The sequence below is a fragment of the Ictalurus furcatus genome, chromosome 4 (genome assembly GCF_023375685.1).
Source record: "Ictalurus furcatus strain D&B chromosome 4, Billie_1.0, whole genome shotgun sequence".
In the NCBI taxonomy this organism is placed as follows: Eukaryota; Metazoa; Chordata; class Actinopteri; order Siluriformes; family Ictaluridae; genus Ictalurus; species Ictalurus furcatus.
The window spans coordinates 16,248,421-16,271,757 of NC_071258.1; the positions used below are offsets into that span (position 1 = coordinate 16,248,421).

Consider the following 23,337-nt stretch of genomic DNA (forward strand, 5'->3'; position numbering starts at 1 on the left):
TCATTAGGCTGGTCCGGTGTGTGTGAGTGTGCGTGTGTCCGTGTGTGTGACGGCAGGGTGCTCGCTTTTCGTCAGGTATATCTAATTAGAGCATATTCATAGCTTCTTTTTCTTTTCACACCCTTCAGGCGCCCACACAGATTCAGTGAGGCAAATCATAATTAGAGACACTGTTCCTTTAATTGTGGGCTACGTCGGATAGTCATATAGGGTATTTTTCTCCCCTTTTTGGTTAAATTATCCTCCTGTGCCCCGCACCGTTATCTTTCTGTAGACAAGTCTATGTTCGTGCTTTCCAAAAAAAACTCAACCCTGTTTTTGCATTTTGCAAGCTCGCTCTCTGCCTATCCGTTCTTTTCTCTCTCTTTTTTATTTCACTGATCTGAGCTTGAAATGCGAAGGCAGCAGCGTTAAGCCTCCAAACGTGCAATTTTTCCAGAAGATCTCTAGAAGCAATCTCAGCCCGACTGACCCCTGACAGCTGCAGATCTCTTTATTTCTCTCTCTGCTGCCACTTCATTTGGTGGCAAAGCTCTCATATTCACACTTTGCTCGGTCCAGTGTTTATTATGTGCATACACACAAAATACCCCACCGTGAGCATGACAAAAAAGGTGGTAGTGGTGGATGGGTCGGGGCAGAAGGAGGTGGGGGTTGGTTTTGTTCTCAACTGTGGCGCTCACTAAATCCAGACCGCCATTCGCAGTTTCACGTTTCCTCCGGCCAGTCATCGGTAGGTCATCAACACATCCCATTTTTGCGTGTCATTTGCACACACACACACACACACACAGACACACACACACACACACACACACACACACACACATATATATATATATATATATATATATATATATATATATATATATATCAGAGAGAGATAGAGACGGGTCCATGATGTTATTCTGGGGTGCGTTTCCCGAAAGTTATGAATCATTATGAGTAAGAAATAATTTTAACGAAAACTTTTGTTAACAGAGGTTTTACTCAGGCTATGCAAAAAGCAGTTACACAATCGAGCCACAATCCCTCTACCGAAAAAGTGAAAACAGTCGTCGATAGAAAATATTTTTAAATGACGGACAATAGAAAATGAATATTAATTTTTTTAAGCAATTCTTGGAAAACAAACTCGGGGCTGCATATTTGACGTAAAAAAAACCGATCTTATAATGATATAATTATTTCACAAAATATCCTGCTCAAAAGAAGCCTATATTGTGACACATTTAGTTTGAGTGGCACTACTGTCAAGGTGGACATTCGGATATTATCTTTGTTCTTTAAATAACACTTTTTTGTTAACAGAAACAAAATAGAGAATAACCAAATTGCAGCAAATAGATACTGAGAGGAAATCCACTATCACCCAATAGCCAGTTCCACTTTCATTGCCGAAATTTTTCATGCCAGCTGTATCGTATCTCTGTACTTCATGATGAAAATTTTATGTAGCTGCATGACGCAATGATAAGTAAATTCATCAGTGTCTCTTTTGTTCTCTATTAACATACCATCAGGGGTGTGACCACATGGATGGCACTGAGTGACAGCTGCCACACTTGAAATAAGTCCTGCCAACGACCAAACAAAACTGTTTTGAACTAGTTTACGTAGTTATATTTTGAGGTAGGCTTGATAATTAAATAATAAATTTTGGGGAATGGACACCTATTCCGTTACTAACGCTCTTTCTTTATCTAATTTTGTCCATCCATTAAAAAAATATATTTAGAAAGTGAAATTTGGGGACGGTTCACCTCACTGCCCAAAGCTTTCTTGTCGTCTGTCTGTTTCATGCGAGCTGTAGACGGGATTCAAGAGGTATGTATAGAGATGCATATTTTAAGTGGCATAAAAACTTAATTCATGCGCGTTATCCCAACTTCATGCTGAAAAATTTATGCAGCTGCATGATCACTAAATTCACCAGTGTCTGTTTTTTCTCTGTTAACATACGATCAGGGGCGTGACCACAAGGATGGCACACTTGAAATAAGCCCTGCCAACGACCAAACAATACATTTACTACAAAACTGTTTTCAAAACTGTTTTATTATTATTATTATTATTATTATTATTATTATTATTATTATTATTATAAAACTCTGTTTGGGAAAATGGACCAATAAGGGATTTTTCTTTACCGAAATTTGCGGCCTCTGTCTTTTTGACGTATGCATCTGAATAAAGAGGTACTTAGTGAATACGGATTACTCGTTAATTTGCGAACTAGTTTACGTACTACTACTTAAGAAATATTTCGAGGTAGGCTTGTTAATTTAATGGTTAATTTTTCCTTATGAATCTTTCTGGAAACGCACCCCTATTCCGTTATTAATTCTGTTTCTTTATCTATTTTTGTCCATCATTTTTAAAATATATTTAGAAAATAAAATTCCGGGAAGTTTCACTTCACTGCCCAAAGCTTTCTTGTCGTCTCTCTGTTTGTAACCTACGCCGTGACCTACTGACCTAATTTAATAACGAGCGCTTTAGAATCTAATTGTAACATTCAAATCTAGCTACCTGTGCTGACTTGTCAAGGAATTGCATACTGTATCCAGTTGCACAAATACAAACAAATAGAAACACTGACACAAAAGACAGAGCGTTGAAATGTTTATTTGCAGTATTTCTTTTAAATCTAGCCGTCCCCTACCACTTTGAGGGTGTATAAGTTGTCGGACCCTCCCATTCTTGAAATGAAACTCCGGGCTCTTTCATTAGATCGGATGGCAAGGCTTTATACAAGATGTTTTGCATAATTACATACCAAAGACAGAATCGCCACCTTCAGATTTTATGGGTCACAAAGCATCCACAATTGCCACTTTATTGTCCACCGAAGTCCAGCGCAGACAGTGACAAAGAAATAAAGAAAAAAAAATCTCATCTGCCTAATCTAAACTCGGGGGACTGAATTTTCATTCTCATAATAAAAAAGTAAAGGAGATTACTTCCAAATTGACAATTTGTTTACATATAATTGTAAAATTCAGAGGACGTGCCAGGTTTTGTGAAACGTGAATATAAATTGCATTCTCAATCTGCCTTTCTAAAGAGGAACCCCAGAAAGGGAACATCCATACGTCTTTTCGGTTAACGCCGGCGCGACATTAGGGTAAAATACAGTGTGCAAACGGAAAATGTGCAAAACATAAATCTATATTCTCTCTGGGGAACAAAGTTAAACAAAAGGGAATTATAGATGTATATCTGGTACTCGCGACACTAGACGAGCTGGCATGCCGTAAAAAAAACTTTCTCTTAGCACATTTTCACACCTTTTTTCAGGGAAATATTTTTCATGGAATATAATTATTTATTTCTTTTTGCTTAGAATTTAAATTAGAGTCGTTAGCGAGGTGATAAATTAATTAAAGATATTTAGCAAACTGCAAGTGGTGTTTAGCGTTTCTGTCATTTGATACTCGCCACACAAAGATGCTTTTTCCTAATGCTTTTCCCCCAGCCCTGGTTTTGCAGCGACAAAAACAGAACAAACGGGATTGCAAAATATATAAATACAAATTGCACCGAAGAGAGAAGAAAGCGGTTGCACACGTAATAAGTACAAACCGACAGCTTTAAGTGTTATATCACTATAATATTAGATTTCACATTTATGTGCAAAGATGAAAACAGAAAAAAATTAAAATGAGCAGTCAAGACAATACTACTACTACTACTACTACTACTACTACTACTACTACTACTACTAATAATAATAATAATAAATTGTTGTTTTATTAAGGTGCTAAAAGTTTCTTGATTAGATTCCGCTCATATTTTCATATTACATTTAGCTTTTTTTTCATAAAGATCTGAACCCATCTTTTTTCAAGGATTACAAGAGTTCTGGAGCTTATTATTATTATTATTATTATTATTATTATTATTATTATTATTATTATTATTATTTAATCATTTAAAACAATGTGAGGGGAACCTACACACATTAAAAGACGTGAGGATCGGATTCAATAATTCTTTTCAATTATTCTTTTTACTGTGGTACAATACAGCGCCATCTCGCTTTTAAACATAGAATGACAATGGAGCTCTTTGTCAAGATGAGGGAGGGATGTTTTTGTTTAACAGTGCACATAAATACTGGTAAAAAGCTTTCCATCGCCACTGGTGTTCTATTGTCTAGATTTTCAGCACTTGTTTACAAACGTGAGCAAATATGTGGACATGAAAATGTTATTTAAACCTGTGAAAAAAAGACATGTAGAGGATAAATTTTGTTGACGTATCATACCTGTTTTTGGATGTTTATCTCAATGTGAAGTGGCTTATCTTTTAGCTTGTATGATGTTATGTAGTGATGTAAAACATTTTAGAGGGAGAACAATACTAATAATATATATATAGAAACAAAAGTAGACTATAATTTCACAGAATTGAGAGTCGTGTCGCCCCAAGTATGTGCCTGGTTTCTAGTGTGCCTTTAGAGTGCACTCTTTCCAAATACTGTGATGTGTTAAGTGGCTGATGCTGTTGTTGTTGTTGATGATGATAATTAATAATAATAATAATAATAATAATAATAATAATGATGATGATGATGATGATGATGATGATGATGATGATGATGATGATTATGATATACACAATTAATTGTTTACATAATAATAATAAGAAGAATAGGAAGAATCAATAAGATAACTTTAATAATTAAAATGACATTGTCACAAAACAACTTTACAGAAATCCAGATATAATATTTAAATTCAAATTTTACATTTATCCCTAATTATCAAGTTAGAGGCGACGTTATATTGTTACATTCGGTTATTTTAAATACAAGAAAAAATAAATAAATAAATAAATAAATAAATAAGATGAAGCAACTTACCACTTTTAAACTGATTAAATTATGTCACAGTTGAAGTCTCAGTGGAGACTCAGTGGAATACACTTCGTGATTAATGTAGGCCTATGCCTATGAGTCATTGGTTTTCCACTGTACTTCATTCATCTATAGGTGGGATCTGCCTTATTGATATACTGACGAATCATGTTTAATAAAGATCTGTCTCACATGAAAGTCATTCTTGCTTGATCTTGAACACTTCCAGAATGATAGTACAGCTAAACTAGACAGCAGAACATGAATTACCAGTCTGTGGTTCGGAGTGGTGGGGGGAATGTATAGAGGCAAACCTACTACTACTACTACTACTACTACTACTACTACTACTACTACTAATAATAATAATAATAATAATAATAATCAGTAGAAGAAGAAGAAGAAGAAGAAGAAAAAGAAGAAGAAGAAGAAGAGTGTGTTTTGCAGGTGTTGTGACACTTAAATTGACTTTTAAAAAAAATAATAAAAAATTAGGCTACTGCGAGGCCAGTAAAAAAAAAAAATCCAGTGCATTTGTAAACTGAATCGTGAATCATCGATACTTTTTACAAATAGCAACCAAAGTTTCAGTCAACCAAAGCCTATAGGATCAAGTACCTCACTTTGCAACTTTAAGAGTATGATTAAATGGTTATACTTCAGTGCAGGTAAAATCATTGCTCTTACCGCCTGTGGCCAGCAATCATGTGTCAATCCTGTGATCTCAAGCTATCATTTTCTGTACTATTTTCTTATTTTCTAATATGCTCACATCACTTAATTTAGGACTCCATTAGGTCCACCATATAAAAGGCATGTTATCGACTAGAGTGATGCTTGCATAGGCGTGTTATGGATCGTCTCTACAAAGGGTAACCGGCGATTAGACTCCAAGTGAAAAGATTTATTCGTTTCGAGAGGTTAGCAAAGTTGCCTGGGTCGTGACTAGCATGGCCAAATGGCTTTTCCTTGTCAGCACAAAGGAGCTTCAAAGAAATCTTTTAAAATGTTCAAATGTACATACACTTAAACACTCTCACACCCCTACCTTAACTGTAGTTGTCTTTTCTGCACTGGCTCTATGATGCCACTACAAAGCATTGTGCCCCTCTTTTGTACTGCGGAGCAGTTCTTACAGGATGAACTTTATCATTTTGGTGTCGACCAGCCCTCTCCTTCTTCTCCCTTTTACGCACTACATGGCTGCTTTTGGTGAAATAAAAATATGCATCTGAGCTCGAAGTAAGTACACGGATGAAGGATAACTAAACGAGCTGTTTATTATTATTATTATTATTAGTAGTAGTAGTAGTAGTAGTAGTAGTAGTAGTAGTAGTAGTAATAAAAAAACGTAGCTTATAAGATTTACAGTTCGCATAAGGAAAGTGTTTTCGGAGTGTGCTGGACAAGCATGATTTGCTGTATATTAAACAAATGAGCAAGTACGTGGTACACAAACGTATATAATTAAAAACAAATGAAAAAATAATAATCAAAGGCATCTAAATGCTACAATAGAGTGCCAAGTGTTATGTGATGATGTTTTGAGTGAGAATGCTTTTTTTTTATTATTGTTTCGCACAATTTATGAAACAAGAAAGGGCTTGTTAGACAAAGTTGGATTTATAGACATACCGTCAAACAAAAAAGCAAGCCAACAAGAAAATCAACAAATAAATAAGTAAATAAATAATAAGTAAACAAGTAATACAAAAAGTAAGTACATAAACAATAAATAAACACATAAATAAATAAATATGCTAGACTAAAACATTAAACAGACTTTCTTTTGTATTGTTTAACCTTAAAGCCACTATAACTCACAACCACCATACTTTACAATTGGATATTGGATGTGTAATGACTAAACATAATATCGGTTGTTTTTACTAATGAAAAGTAAGCAATTGTTTGCATATGCCCGGCAATGGCAGGGCATTCCTCAGTTATGAAGGAATACTCAGGAGAATATTAATGCTGGTGTGGAGAAAGTAGCTCGTTGCAGTCTATACCGTAATCGATTACACCAAGAAAAGTGTTAGTTTTTGTTTAATGCCTGTTGTAGCCGATACTGGACTACTATATACGACCAAGCATCTTACCAACCCCCTCAGCCTTTGTGCTGAAGTCGGCTTGAGGTCTCGGGAGGTCCTGCAAGTGACAGTTCTGTGAATAGCGGGTAGATGGCACAATTTTCTAACATTTAAAATGAGGAACCCACCGAGACGAGGGCAGCGAATACATTTTGAAGCAGTTAATTCAAATGAAAAGATGACTCTGACAGACAGGTTGAATGGCACATCTAAGTGGAGCATTATGTTTGGTTTATGCATTAAATAGCCAGTAGAAATCTGTTTCTGTTATATATATATATATATATATATATATATATATATATATATATACATATATAGTAGTCTATCAGAATACTTCTAATCACACAATTCGGCAGCTGCTGGTGCTCTAAACCGTCGTCTTGTGGCTCATCTAATAAAAATGAGATAGCATCGGCCTGATGTAAACAGGACAAAAATACAGGCTAATATTTTGACTAAATTCCAAAGGATTACGCTGCCAAACCGCTTATATGATGACAGAAAGAAGTTGTATTACTTGGAACACTATGTATCTTTTTCACACGGGTTACTTTGAGATCGAAAAGCGAAAAGTCCTTCACATGCATGCCTTAAAGCTAGTGGCATCAGATGAACACGACGTTGTCGTTGTGTGTGTGTGTGTGTGTGTGTGTGTGTGTGTGTGTGTGTGTGCGGGCCTGCGTGCGTGAGTGTGAGGCTATTGCCTATTATCTCTTTGGGGTGTCACTATGGAAACCAGTTGCAGGCTGTTCCTTCATTGAGCTGAGCTCATCATAAGAATAACATGGCCTTCTGCGCGACTATATATGACTAATTTTAATGAAGAGCCCATGCAACAAAAGACGGTAAACCAAATGATGTACTCGCAATAAAACTTTTGTACGAAATCCACTTGCATCGATGTGCACCATGGTATGAGAAGACTAACCCCACTGATTACTAATTGATTATATTAGCATGTGAAAGAAAAATAAATAGCTAGTATTAATACATGATCAAATTTTGAAGGGTTGAAGCTCTGCATTAGTAGCTCCACGCAGTTCTGTCGAACCGATATTATTATTACGGTGTTTATAATATTAATCACATGTTCTACCCGCCTCTATTTCTAAGATCTTATTTCTATGGTAAAAGAAGCGTTTGTGATGACATTTGTACAAGCTTTTAAGCAAAAATATGGATATTTAACAATATGCCTAAAATGTTTTGTTTGGAGGGACAGACTCTGCGTAATCGCTGGAGTACAATTTACAAAATCTAAAGTGCCATTCTTTCTCCAGGAGGAAATAAATAAAAGTGACACTGTACGGAGGGAGACCTCATTAGTTCGCTGTCCGGCGCTAATGAACGAGCAGGAGTGCAAATTATAGAGTTCAGTCTCAACACACGGTCTGTCAACTAAAATCAAGCCTCAAGCCATGATCTAAATCACTGATAACTTTAAGTGCCAGGTCAAAGAAAGCACAAAAATAGGATCAAAAATAAATATATAAATATTCTCTAGAGAGGTAAAGCATGGGACATGGCTCTAGTTAGTTGTAATAGTCATTGTTGCAAGACTGAAATTCATGAACAATTAAAAAGAAAACCTCGCTTTGAAAGAATAGTGAAAAATTCCAAGCGTCAAGTTCTAAAACTACTTCTTCTTATTATAGTCTAATAATAAATAATAGAAATGTAGTTTGCACACATTTCCGCTCCTGATCAATCGTGGATGCTGAGCCACGTTTATAAAAACATACCCAACAGCCATCAATCGATTCCGATCATCAGCAAAGCCAGCCTGCAATCACACGCCGAGTACAAAACTAAGTTTCTTAATGAAACTGGTATTTTGATTTATTTGTTTGTTTGTTTGTTTTTACAACGTATAATGCAATAATGCAACAATGGTGCAATAATGGTGTTGGATAATTGTAGTTATCATGTTAATTGCTTTCATAGTATTAAAATAATCGAGAACGTCACAAGATAAGACAGTATATTCTTAATATTGAATCATAATACTTTCGTTAATTATTATTGTTGTTGTTGTTGTTGTTGTTGTTGTTGTTGTTGTTGTTGTTAAGGGACCGATATTTGCGCAAAAATGCACGACCAAGAAAACGCTGCTGAATCTTGGAGATGGCGCGGACATTAAGAAAATCTTACAATAAAATAAACATAAAAGTATAAAGATAACAGAGCAACTGTCAGTAAAATCCTGACAAATTTTGAGAAACCTGAACCTGGACATTTTATGTGCGAAAAGTTTTCTGAGACTCGTTGGCGATGGAGGGGGGCCCTTTATTTCTCAGCACCGTGGTTTGGATTAGGTCAAGCCATACAATCCCTTATTGACTGAACTAACAGGACGCAAAGTTCTAATCGAGCTTTAAAGTACGGATTCATAGGACTTGGTCTACTTCAAAGAGAAGCAAACTAGGTGTAAAACTCAAATTTGGAGACTAATTTTTAGAAATGAACGGGAAAGGTGTGACAGCTGCACGTTTTGCTATTTCGCGCACAAAACAGACGATGGCAGTATTTGACATGTAACATACACGCCCATGCACAGTGCAGATAACTATAGCCTTCAGATAGAAAAATTCTTTATATAGTCGGGGAGCAACACGGGTTCACCAAGTCTTACAATAATGTATGTTATCTTTGGGAGATGCATACAAAGCACACATAAATTAAGGAACAAATATAAGAGCTTGCATTCCCCACTAATTTCTGTTATGCTTACTGCTAGTTTTAAATGACATTTCGATCGTTTGCATGCCAACAAATATTTTTTTTTAAACATGAGCATTTCTCTCTTCCTCTACCATACAGCACACACTAGAAAACTCATCAGTAATGTAACATACTTTTGTAACAATCGCTGGTTGACCAGCAGACCAGAAAAGACAAAACATGGCAAGATTTTTGATTTCAAATTCATAAATTATAATTTAATACCAAGAACAAATTTACAGCAGAATGCTTGTTTACAATAAGCTAACACAAACAAACAAGAATTGTTTTCAACTATAAACTTCCACACACACTCACGTATGTCACTTGCAATTAATAATAATAATAATAATAATAATAATAATAAAAAAAGTATCTATACGTTATCAATACCCTGAAGTAATATATTCTTATATATTTATATAAAAAGGTGGGTCAGTTTAAATTGTTCATAATTACAATCATGTAACATTCTCTGGTCCATATGTAGCATGGGAACAGCACAGGTTAACTGTTCAGTCTACTACACAATATGATCCCTTTTTATCCAACCACAACATGGTGTCTTGTGTGTTGAAGAAAAGCCTCGAGACAAGGACGAAATTGCAAGCTTTCACACTTACTCACACATACAAGGCATCTGTTACAGACCGAAAAGGAGCAGGAACACTGAAGTAAAATAGCCACCCCTTTCCAAACCAGCTCACCCTGTTAAGTCTTATTCTATTATTGAACGTTTTGTTTCTTTTTTCTTCTTAAATACAAGGGCTAGTGTACTGAATGCACAGATTATATCTATACAGTCAAAAACATTTACATTTATATATATCAAAGGTAAAATAGGTTAGCGACCTGTGGCCATGCATTCACAGTCTAAATACATGAAGAAAAAAAAAAAAACCAAAAAACAACAAACAAACAAACAAACAAAAAACATTTGTCGTAATATGTATGTACAATGCAAAAAAATTTCAGTGCTACTAGCTAACTCTGTCACTCATTTTTGAAGACATTTGTTTTACCGAAAAAATGGCAACCATCGTTTTTTTTCTTAATCACATATATTTGTATAAGAAAAAAGTCAATGAATTGACCTAGATATTTACAAGAATACTGCCTCTAAATGTCGTCTCCCTCTTTTTCAAGTGAAATTCTCAATCATAAAACTGAATTGTAAAATTGTTCCCCACGTTCTCTAGCCTAGACGTACTATGACGTTTAAATAACAAATCGGTGATTTCGCTCTTACAGGCACTTTTAACGTTTTAAATGTGTCGGGGAGGCTTTTGCGAGCCGTTCTTTATAATACTGCTTAGCTGCTTTTAAAATACAGTGTAATGAGGTTTAACAATAGTTTTCGCAAAGTGGACGGACTTCGTAAAATTCACTAGAAATCTTTGAACAGATGAACTTTAGAAGTCAAACCAAGTCATTTGTTCTACACGACACAGTTTAAACTAAATATTACAGATTACTGAAAGTTAGACCAATGGAGTAGGTCGCAGCATCTAAACAATCGCAAACAACTCTCTCTCTCTCTCTCTCTCTCTCTCTCTGACACCGACACCGACACACACACACACACACACACACACACACACACACACACACACACAAGCGCGCAGCTCTAGTAGTGTAGTGTTCTAATAGTTTAATAGTTTTCGGATATCTGAGAAATACACAGAATAGTGGCAGCGTACGATACACCCTGGTGCATTCAGTCTAAATCGGGCTTTAAAGGACTGTTCTGTTTATTTGAATTGAAGTTCATAAGTTCACATTTTCGATCATTATAGGAACACCAAAATGTAAGTGCGCTTTCAGCATTTATAAGTATATTGTCCTATATTGCTGTATATTTACTTTCAATTCTTAAAGAACATCTTTACAACTGTTTTAAGTCGTGATTATCAGAAAATAAACACAAAAAAGAAAGAAAAAACCCACCAGCTTCATACTATCACATACAGAATCACATAGGCCGGTTTGGAACCAGAAAAAAACAAAAAACCAAACCAAAACAAACAAACAAACAAAATAAAAACAGCGATAGATACATGGATACAGGACATAAGAGCCATTTGGTAAAAAGAAAACGGACTTTTTCATTTCTTCTAAATTTCTCAAATTTTTCGCTTTAAATGCACTTCAGAGTTTCCTTACTCCAGACGGAATATTAAAAATTCTTTCTGTTTTTTTGTCCCGTTACTTTTTCGTGCTTTTTTCTTTCTTTTGTTTCAAAAAAGAGAAAAGTACAACCCCCCCCCCCCCCCACGCGAGTTACTTTTAATTAAATGTCTCAGATTTGAAGATTCACAGTCATTTATGAAAAACGTCTCTTTTCCGTGAAAGTAAACTCGTGTAACAGCCGGTTTCTTGCACAAAAAGAAGCGCTAACTAGTGGATCCCCATTTCCGATCCTTCCTTTTGCTTATTGGATGGACATATATGGCCAGTTAAAACTGCTCCCTGACAGCAACATATCCCGGATGAGGGTTTCAATTGGGGTTTTACCTACCAATCGGACGAAAAATAATTGCTCTATGACCGAAGAGGACACTGTGCGCAGAGAAGGCAGGCGTAGTAATAACTTCCCAAATCGCGTAGGCTGGTTAGGGTACTGGCTCCGCACGTACTCCTCCAGTGCACACTGCGACTTCTCCTGCAAACTTTCGATGTGGGCCACGTCTGACAGACCACAAGCATCTACAAGTAAAAGAAAAATGAAGGAAAGAAACTGGCATTATGAACTGCAGCCTGCGCCGGCTCCATTGCATGGCATCAATCATAGTCATAGTTACTGTACTAAAATGTCGGGCTGCATATTGTCAGTATGCCAGCGTCATCATCATTCAGCTTTGATATTGCTTTGATATCCTGCGCGTGCATAAAGGGTATCACTGCAGGGGAGAGTCATAAACATATACGCGCGTTCAGGCTATCAAACGACGTCATCTGTCAAATTTAGTCTCGCGCTCATAGTTAGCATATTGCCTACCAGGCAGCATCGCTGAGAAACTCGTATTAGGCTTGAGTCAATACAAATGCGATGTATTACAGTGTAGAGGATGGAAAATAGGCTGTTGGATTAAATAAATAGATATACTAAGAAGCAAACAAACACTAGGCTACTAAACATCCCCCGATATCGGTTGTCGGGAAGCGGTATAACAATCTAATGACATTAAAAAAAAGTTTAACTGTAAAATGCATTATCAAAACTGGTATTCCAATGAATGTATACGTGAAATATCCGTTGTCTAGGTGTAAGCAAAGGATAATATTTCACTTTCACTGCATGTGGGTCCAACCTGGCCTACAGGCACAGTGCTTTCTAAAGTCACTTTGAGACACCACGGTGAACTGAAGCTAATTTCAAACTGAAGTTATAATGTAGCCATAGTGTATGAGTGTTTACTGTAATGTTTATTATTAATTTTTTAAGTTTGTTTTTAGCAAACAGAATGCTATTTTAAAATGACTTCATTAAACTATAATGTAGGCCTGGAACCTCCAGTGGCATACTATGACTAAATGCTCAAGTTAATGTTAAATGTTTACAAAGTATTTTGATTTCAAAATATTTTTTTATTCAGTTCTTCATGAAATACTTAAGGACATATTCGCTAAGTTTTTCAGAACTGTGCAACCACTCGTGTAACGTTTATAATGCACAAATAAAGAAAGGACGTGAGGGTCATGACCCAGCTCTGGAACGAGTCCAGCATGTGTCTCGGATCCCTAGATCGCCACTAACAGAAATAAGGAAAAATGTGAGTCATTTTATGGCATGAAATGAAATTTGTCTCTTTCTCGCCCGACGCGACGCAACACGATTGAACTAATCTTGCCGCATGCGTTTATCACAAAGTGGCGTAATATATCAATTCGAGAGATCAAACTCACACAGGACAGTTGTGCTCAAATGTGTGTAAATATAGCATTAGGCCTTTCTTCCTCTTCCTAACAAGCTGCTCATCTTCCCTCCCCCACCAAGTGGTACATCATTAATAACTGTCATTCCAAATAACTGTAAATAATCGATTGAACCCAAAGCCTAAATCATATAAATAGTAAATATTTAAAAGAGCAAAACTACTACAAGAGTAAAGCTACCACAACATTAGGGTATATGTTCTCATATTATACCGCACTTTAATCTAATGGCAGTATATGAAATCGTTTATTTTATGTAATTCAGAAAGCACATGCTGTTAGTGATACAAAATGTGTTCATTCCTGCACAACGCACTTAAAAATTCCATCCCAATGTATGCTCTGTAGACCAAGGACTAACTTACAGTGTCTAAATATAATTATAATTTTATTTTCTGATCAGTTAGTGCAACTGCCATATTGCCTGTTTACTGAGTGTTTTATGAAATTTACAAACACATTAATAATTTCAATAAATAATTAAATCCTTAACGTGTAAGCTACCTGAGATCCAGCTTAGTGAAGTAGTTTGGTGACCACATGAAGTGCTAAAATAATATTAATACTACTACTAATAATAATAATAATAAGAATATCTACGCACTGACTATTTTTATTTTGTTAAACTTGGAACTTACCCGTGGTGAATAACACGATAGCTTTTAGGCAGCTGTATTCGGCCGAGTCGACATGTAATGCTTTGAGCTTTTCAACTTGCTCCTGGAAGATCCTAATGTGGTCCATAAATGCGACCACTCTGTCCGCGGACATGGGGGAGGCATGGAGGCCTGCGGCGGCTAGAAGAGGAGCTACATGCAATGGCATGGAGCACTGGGCCGCGTTGAGGACGAACAACTCGCTCCAGGTGAGCCTGAGCAGAGCCACCTGGTCTGTGATCTGCAGGTCGGGGAAGAAGGGAATATTCCTGGCCCACTCCACGGCGCTGAACAGCATGCGCGCCGCCAGTTCGCAAATGTTCTCGATGCCCATGATGTTGTTGGGCTGCATACACTGACTGCCATAACGCGACGTGGGGTAGGGCTCTGCTCGCAGCAGCAGAGAGATATATCCCGATAGGTAGGAATGGCAGTGCAGCGGGTCCCCGTTCGTCAAGGCGAACTGGCCGTGGTGCGGCTGCGTTGGTGGCATCCTGCCCCTCTGGACCGCTGAAAAAAGAGAAACTACAGATATTGATGTTTGAAATTCTACACATCAGCGCCTGACATGGTATGACCTCGCGTTTCTGTTCCTGATGTTTGGGTGTGCGTGTAATTAAGCAGCTCAAAAGGTCCTAATGACAAAAAGTTATACTACAATGAAACATGCTTGTATTTGCATTAATAACGCCATTGCTCAGTCACACAATTCATATTTTAAAACATAATTGCGTTGCTTAACTTTAAAGAAACAGTATATCTCCTATATAATTGACAAAGTTAAAGCCAAAGTCTCCAACAATAAAAACAGCATCATCGTTCATTCATTCATTCATCCATTAATTTATTAATTCATTCATAAATCATGTCATCAAATAACGTATAAATATCGGAAATACTGCAATGTTATCAGCAAATACGTGTTTGATATTTTAAAATATAACAACACAAGACTCTTGGAAAATTAAATAAAGAAAGGTACGGATGCGAGTCCATAACCTACTAAGCTAGCGCAACACTCAGTTCTAAAGCTGAACTGGACTGCTAGGGGAAGCACAAGCATATCAGACCCGATTTTAAAACACATTTATTTTCTGGCTCATGTAGGCGGCCTGCGGTCGATCTTGACACCATAGCCTGATGTGTGTGTGTGTGTGTGTGTGTGTGTGTGTGTGTGTGTGTGTGTGTGTGTTTGATTGTAATGCTGTCTGTCGGATTTTCATAAGCGTGCAGTATATACTGCAGAGGTGTTATTCAAAATCCAGATGCATGCAACTGTTTGATTGGTAAGCAAAAGAAAACCCGGAGTAGTATTACATGGGCTATAGCCTAAGTAAAACACGATTAACGCGTGGAATATTATTTATTTGAGCAGTAGTAGCGCCGTGTGGAGCATTAACGAAGGAGGTTTCCTTTGCATGCATTCGGGTTGCCTGTGGAAGTCGGAAGCATAATATGGGAGAGAGAACGTAGCATACACTGGGCCACAGCACACAAAAAACCGACAAGAGAATCGAGAAAGAAAATCTTAATACCTTCCCGTCTCATGCCAACTTTGAGGCATTTTTTGAGGCGACAGTACTGACACTGATTGCGGTGGTGCTGGTCGATGGGACAATTCCGGTTGGCGCGGCACGTGTATGTGAGATTGCGCCGCACGCTGCGCTTGAAGAAGCTCTTGCAGCCCTCGCATGTGAACTGGCCGTAGTGCTTGCCGCTCGACTTGTCCCCACACACAACGCACTCGATGTGCTGCTGCTGCTGCTTGTCCGACTGACTCTGCGACGTCTGGTTCGTTGGCGTGGACTGCGCGTTGCTATTCGGCGCTCCTTGAACAGGAGTCTGCGGGGTCGGAGGCGCGACCTGCGAGGCCGTGAGGTTCAGCTGGCCCGGCTGAGGGGTCGCAAGGTTTAGTCCGCCTTGGGCTTGCGATGAGAGGGCGCCCTGCGTCTCGGCCACATCGTCCTGGGAGCCTCTCCACACTACCATTGCCATATCTAATCAGTCAGCAACTTTGTGTCGTCCGTTTTGTTTTGTTTTTTGGTTTGTTTGGTTTTTTTTGTCTTGTTTGGTTGTTGGCGTGTCGTGGTGCCCCTGGTTCGAAAGCAACGTTGGTTTGTTGATTGGGCGAACAAACAATGCAGTCTGCGCTTTTATCCCACTGAAACTCGCGCGCCGATGACGAAGCGTAGCCCGCTTTTGGGACTTGACAAGGGTTAGAACTGACAACAAGACGAGCCGAATCGCAGTCCTGCTCTTAGAGGCCACGTCCAGGGGCGCCTGCAGTCATCCATCCAGGAAAGCCGTGGAAGAAAAAAAAAATAAAAGTGGAAAATAAATACGACGACCAAACAAGAGCAAGAGTCTGCTACAGAGACGGGGCCAGTATAACTTAGCGACGCTCAGACTCGCGGAAAATAGAAGAGCTCGTATAGATTACAGAAACTGTTGAGCGACACACCAAGTTCCAGTCTTGAAGTGTTGTAGAAAAACCGACAACTGGACCAAAATATCGCCGCTTCTTCCTTTTTTTTCTTCCAGATGAGGTAGCACTAGCCGCCGCCGCGCGCAAAACCAAGCCTGCGTGCTCGAGTGAAATGTGAAGTCAACTCTCTAGGCAAGCGGCAACGATAAGGAAACAAAAAAGAGAGCACAACCTACTGAGCTTCCTTTGCGTGTAGCAGAAATAATAAGAGAAGTGAACGGAGAATCAAAGTGATCAAATATGATGAAAAGGGGGAGGTTAGGAAGTGATTGCGATTTGGAGGCGCTGGGCTGGCAGAATGCTTTCTCTCTGATCAGCTCACCGAGCTCTCTATATAGTGAACTTTGACACGACTGCTGCAACTTAGCACACGTTACCATGGAGATGGTTTGCCATATATGGAAAGTGACTGTGTTTGACTGGTCAGAGCTCACGGACCGCCCCCTTGAACCCGATTGGCTAGTCGGCACTTGTGCTACTTGGTGCTTTGCCAAAGCAAGGAAAAGGGTCGAGGAACGACACGGTCCTAAAGAGAGCCCGATCCAATGCAACACAATAAAGCACTCATTTCTTTATCATTAATGTAGAATAAATAGAAAGATTGCGATAACGACAACGTTCCACACTTATTCTCTCAGGGGGTTTCTGAGATTTTCACTTTTTAATTTAATATGTAAATGGTTGGCGGAAACATGTGGCCAATTGACTAACCATCTAAACATAACACTGCACGAAAATAAATACTGGTAATAGCGCTTTTAATAAAATATGAACCACACTGTATAATAAATCCTTTTGGATTATATTCCACTACTAAAGGATAGCGCAAAGTGCAAAAATTTCAATTAGTTCCACTAGGCATCATTCGGTGTTAGTCTAGTTTACTCCTATATAAAGTAAAGCAACATTGTTTATTCATTTATTTAGGCCTATTTATTTATTTATGTATTATTATTATTATTATTATCATTATTATTATTATTATTATTATTATTATTATATTCACTAATTATACATCTATAAAATATTTAACACATATTACTTTATTAAGAATACGGATGGGATACGTGTGCAATTTACTTATTGCTTAAAACGGTTCCGTGATCAATACTTGTGAGGCAAAAATGATGCTAAAATAGAATATATTAAATTCGCTTTACATTACACCACCTGCGCTGTACCATACTAACTGCTCATCCACAACAAAATTTTTTATCTTATTTCAACTCCATAAGATATGCATAATCTTTATTTATCGAATACGACTTTGCATGACGCGCATATTTCTCGAATGCACGCATAGCCTACACATAATTGCCTTTAGGAGCAATTTAGAAGTTTTAAATTGTAAGATTTCCCTGGCCGCTTTGTTAGACACAGAGCCTTCATATGCAACTTATATATTAAATGTATTTATTAGATTATGAAACATAAACATGATATTTTCACATGGGCGACAATAATAATAATAATAATAATAATAATAATAATAATAATAATAATTATTATTATTATTATTATTATTATTATTATTATTATTGATGTTGTGCAGCAACAACCTAAAGTCTTTAAAAAAAACTATAGTAGGCGTGGTGTCTTTAAATTATCATCTTGGTGTCGTTCAGTTTCGTGGACTAATAGTTACTCAGCTTCAAATATCCTATATGGTTAAATAATAATAATAAAAAATGTCACCGACGCCCCCTCCCGCCCGCTCTCACCCACATCACAACTGTAAAATATATAGGCCATATAGAGAATATATAAATAAATAAATAGGCATCAGGATAGTGTTCGCCTTGGGCCTTGGAATCACAGCAACATCTTGTTTATTTATTTTTTACTATAAACTATCCCACATAATGAAAGTAATAATAAAAGCATAATTTTAAGATGAATCACTATACTGCGTTGATGAACTTTAGGAATAGTTTGTCTACGTTAAGTGGAATCGTGATAGCCTACCTCAACTGCTGATTAAACGTGGATGTGAATCGTGTCTTGTGTGAACGATGAAGATGAGTGTCTCCCATTTGGCTACTCAAGTTGTATGTGTCATATCAACTTCTAAAAAGCCCCTCGTGTTTGAAGGTTACTTTGTGCATCTCCAGGGGCTGTCAGCCATGGGTCCACTGCAAAATTTACAGCTCTAAATCAAAGCATATGCCGCCAATAAGGAAGAAACGCTGAAAACTGGGTGTATGATAGTATCTGGGTGCCCCCTAGCGTATGGATAATTTCTACCTCAAAATACTCTCTTTAACGTGCAGGAGCCATCTTAAATAGAAAACAGGGTCTCCGGCTGTTCGTCTCTCGCTAACGCCAAAAGCGACGTGCGCTCGTTTTTAATCTGATTATAGCTTTTGAGACTCGTTTCTAATTGAAACGGACATGGCACAGCTATGGGTGTGCGTACATATTTTTTATTCGTGCATGTTGGAGAAGAAGCGGAATGTTCTTTGCGTATTTTGCAGTCAGATGTTTTTAAAAAGTGAGCTCTGTACTCTGCAAGCCAGAAGTCTTACGCAAAACGGACACGTAGGAAAAAACAACGATACGTTTTGGAATTTACTGAAAGCCATTTCTGGTGAGTGTGGTTATTATATACTATGATGAACAGCGAATGCATGCTCTAGTTGTTTTCTTTTCATATCCAGGAGAAAATAAGACTAAAATAAGACTACTTTCTGCGCCAGGTGAACCACACAACAATTTTAATGAAAAATAATCGCGAGAACCGACATAATAATAAAACATTTTATTACCAAACTGCTAATTTAACATTTCGCGACACAATATACACCGCAAATATGGCACGTAATGTAGCCTATCGCTTTACTTTTTCATATAATTACTAATTACTGCTACACTATTCAGGATCAGACGCCAAATCGGTTCCTGTACGTGACAGATAAGCTATATGCAGAACCAGAGAGCGTTATAAACATGCATAGCCTCTGAAACATACCAAAAGAATATGATGTCGATTCGTCCTCCTCGTAGTGCATCCTCTCCTAGAGAAAATGAACTTAGTCTCCTCTCTTTCTTTGTGTTTTAACGATGTATTTGATGGGGCAGACAGGTTTCCCTTCCCCACAGACGGAGTAGTGCACGAGAAAAACAGGTTCCTCGGTTTATTGAAATGATTAAAAAGCTTTAGGGAGTAAAAGAAGTAGAAAAAATAATTGGGAGAGCGTCAAACAAAATAAAGTTTTCTACGACGCTTCAACTTTGTAAGCCTGTTATTTTGTACACAGCTACTAATGGGGTTGTCTTTATAGGCAGAGATGTCGAAAGTGTTTTGAAAAACGTGACAAGATGGTCCTTTGCGTGTTTTTCTGTTGTACAGAAGGTAGAACGCCACTTACTTTGTGTAGGCTGAGAGGGGGAGACAGTGAGAGGGAGGGGGAGACGCAGCCAGGAGAGACACATGTCTGTTTATGGGGACATTCTCACTATATCCAATGCCAAGTTCAACGAGACCAGACTAAACTTTAAACCAAGCCACTTATTATTAGTTCTAACCTAAACGACAACGATGTGGTAATTGTTATGGCACTTTAATGTAGTTTACCTTAACAATTAGGCTATTTAATCTGTTTAAATAAGAAAAACTGTAGCGCGTTTATCTGTAATGTTAACACAGATCTTTGCAGCTCTTCTGAAGGCCTCCAAAATGTGATTTTCGGGGCACATTGGTAGATAAGGAAGCCGCAGCGCCATTCGTGTGACTTAAGCGTGTAAACCTCACCTCGTAAGCGGTGATCTTCACCCGCAGGGAGCACTCCCCCTGTAAACCGGTATCGATTAGGACGGGACACAGCTACGGTGTCACACTAAATATTTACTGATCACACACACAAATAGTGCGGGTCTGTAACGATTTGTCGCAGAGCACCGGGATGTCAGTACCTTTATGAGTGTGTGTGTGTGTGTGTGTGTGTGTGTGTGTGTGTGTGTGTGTGTGAGAGAGAGAGAGAGAGAGAGAGAGAGAGAGAGAGAGAGAGCGCGCGCGAGCGCGAGAGAGATAGACAGACAGAGAGAGACAGAGACGGGCGTAGAAAACTCGCCCTGGTCGGAGTGACCAGAGTAAAAGGCGATCGATAAGTATTGAAGAAGACTTTTAATCGCTCTCTCGAGGAAGGTGAGCAATAGAAAAACAAATGTAGTCCAAGTTATTTACAGAACAGTCTACCTATTTTTATTGCGAACAAACCAAATCGAATTAACACATCCATTATTTATGCATGTGTTTAAAAATCTTATTTCTAACAACGCCGTGATTATTGCAGTTATGCATGTCTTCTTCAGCCTTTTATAGCCGATCACTTTTCCTGAAATTGGCAGTACCTATTTAAAAATACTGCTAATATGTTAAACGTGTTTCCAGTCTCTGAGGAGCTTGATGGCTTCTGCGAGGGCGTATAATACTTTATTTACACCAGCCTGCACTCTCACCCTAAGGCAACGTGTAAAGTTTACCTTCATCTTATCTTTCTGATCCACCAAGTACCTTCGACTCGAAGATAGAGGGATTGTGACCTGCGGGTCAGCGAAATCCCAACCTAATTAACTCAGCACGGAGCGAAGGTTAACCAAGCTAATCTAAATTAAAAGGCTGATTTAGATGATGGGAAGTCACAAAAAAGAAGAATTACAGCCTGGCTGATGAAATGGTGTGTGCACTCCCTGATCCGTAGATATAGCCACCTAAATATTACTAGTATTCTCAGATCTAACTATTAATGTGTAGCAGGCTTTAATCAAACCACTTATTATTAGTTCTAACCTAAACGACAACGATGTGATAATTGTTATTATTTTTAATGTAGTTGCCCTTAATAATGTAGTAGATAATTATTTAATCTGTTTAAATAAATAAATAAATAAACATCCAAAACTGTAGCGCGTTTGTCTGTAATGTTAACAGAGATCTTTGCAGCTCTATGACAACCTGTGCAACTAAATATTTTAAGGGAACATCCCATTTTAGTGTGGTATAGTTGTTTATCAAATTATTCTGTTTAGTAGCACATTTGAAAGAATGTTTCCACTGTGCTCAGTACGCAGCATGTAGCCTACATTTCAAATTTGATGCAATGAGTAAGTCAAAACAATTCAATTGACAATTGAGGTTCATATTATCTGCAAAATATAGTCATAAATATCTCATAGTATCTCACAAATCACAAATGTGTAGTTTTAGTAATAATTAAGAATGATCACGATAGAGCTGACTTCATTTAATTTCTTTTGTACAGCTTTGATTGTTTATTTAAAAATAATCCAGTGTTGTAAACAGCACTGCACTATAAATAATTCTATATATCATAGGCCTACTTGTAACTGTAGTGCATACTTTAAAACTAATTGAATGTAATAAGTAAAAAAAAAAAAAACTTGAGAATCTTACACTTAGCCATTGATGTATCTTGTTTCAATTCAGAATATATATATATATATATATATATATATATATATATATATATATATATATATATATATATATATATATATTTTATATATGTGAACTTTGTGGAATATTAAAACATAAACCTCTTTATAGCCATACCAGATTTCATTTTGTGTAATTATTTAAAAGTCTCATGTTGTAATTTATTTAACATCACTTTATTTTTCAGTTGCCTGGGGAATTCTAAAGGACTATATGCTATACTATACTAGTATGGTTACAGTATGTAAGACACCACCCTAGTGTTTTCATAGGCATGGGACTTTATGAGAGTTTGAGAAGTTCATTTTTTTTTTTCAGAATGTGGAATTGAGGTATTTGATGATATTGCATGGGTTGCTACTAGAAACAATATAAGGCAAATATTTGAAATCATGAGCCCAGTAATGTGACATTTCATATATTAGTCATACATGAATTATTGTGTTGAATTGTACTTCTTCTTCCTCTGATTATTATCACTATGATTACTATTTGGTACACTTAAGAAGAGCAGGATTTATTATAAACTGTGCACATTTGACAGTTTGATGTTATTAATTGTGCAATAAATACAAGATTAAGTCTACAATAGTTTACATTTGTAACAGTTTTATTATCATCATGCTAATATGTTAAGTCAGACACAATGTCATTTTCCACTGCCTGAAAATGAATTCAAGAATCGCATTTAATGAACTAAAGAGTAATACATATAATTTTGCAGCAGAGATTTCCAGTCATTTAACTACTTTGTATGTGTCAGTTTTTGTAGAAACTGTAGATAAAGCCAAGTATACTTTCCCAAGAAATGTACAGTTTACTTAACATTGTAATCCACACTGTCATGCATAGTCTCTAATGATCTATATCATTGTATGTTATTGTATTCAATTAACATTCTGAATTGTGTTTTGCTGTATCTGTAGTTGTACAAATTATGTATAATAGAGAGTAGTATTATATTTTTGTATCTCACAGTTAGCAGTGGTTGCAGCTCTACCTGAAGGGTATATATAGTGTACATATGCTTAATCTATAGTGAAATAATTGTAAAATAAACATTATGTAAAACACAGCACCTGTTATTTTTATTTATTAAACTGTTCAGTATATTGTAAGTAATTGTT

General features: G+C 37.1%; 1 protein-coding gene across 3 annotated transcripts; it reads right to left on the reverse strand.

Moving 5' to 3' along the window:
• Positions 1 to 11,934: 11,934 nt before the first annotated feature.
• On the reverse strand, positions 11,935 to 22,169 carry nr2f2 (nuclear receptor subfamily 2, group F, member 2). Of its 3 annotated transcripts, none has more exons than XM_053623203.1 (3): positions 19,724 to 22,169; positions 14,253 to 14,780; positions 11,935 to 12,384 (listed from the first exon to the last, which is right to left on the reverse strand). In XM_053623203.1, exons 1-3 carry the CDS (start codon positions 19,761 to 19,763, stop codon positions 12,110 to 12,112), a joined length of 843 nt encoding a protein of 280 aa, XP_053479178.1. In that variant the 5' UTR covers positions 19,764 to 22,169; the 3' UTR covers positions 11,935 to 12,109. The 3 variants fall into 3 exon arrangements, with proteins under 3 accessions (XP_053479178.1, XP_053479177.1, XP_053479176.1); XM_053623202.1 differs by lacking the exon at positions 19,724 to 22,169 and adding an exon at positions 15,806 to 16,341; XM_053623201.1 differs by lacking the exon at positions 19,724 to 22,169 and adding an exon at positions 15,806 to 16,341 and having other exon boundaries at positions 14,253 to 14,795.
• Positions 22,170 to 23,337: the final 1,168 nt, after the last annotated feature.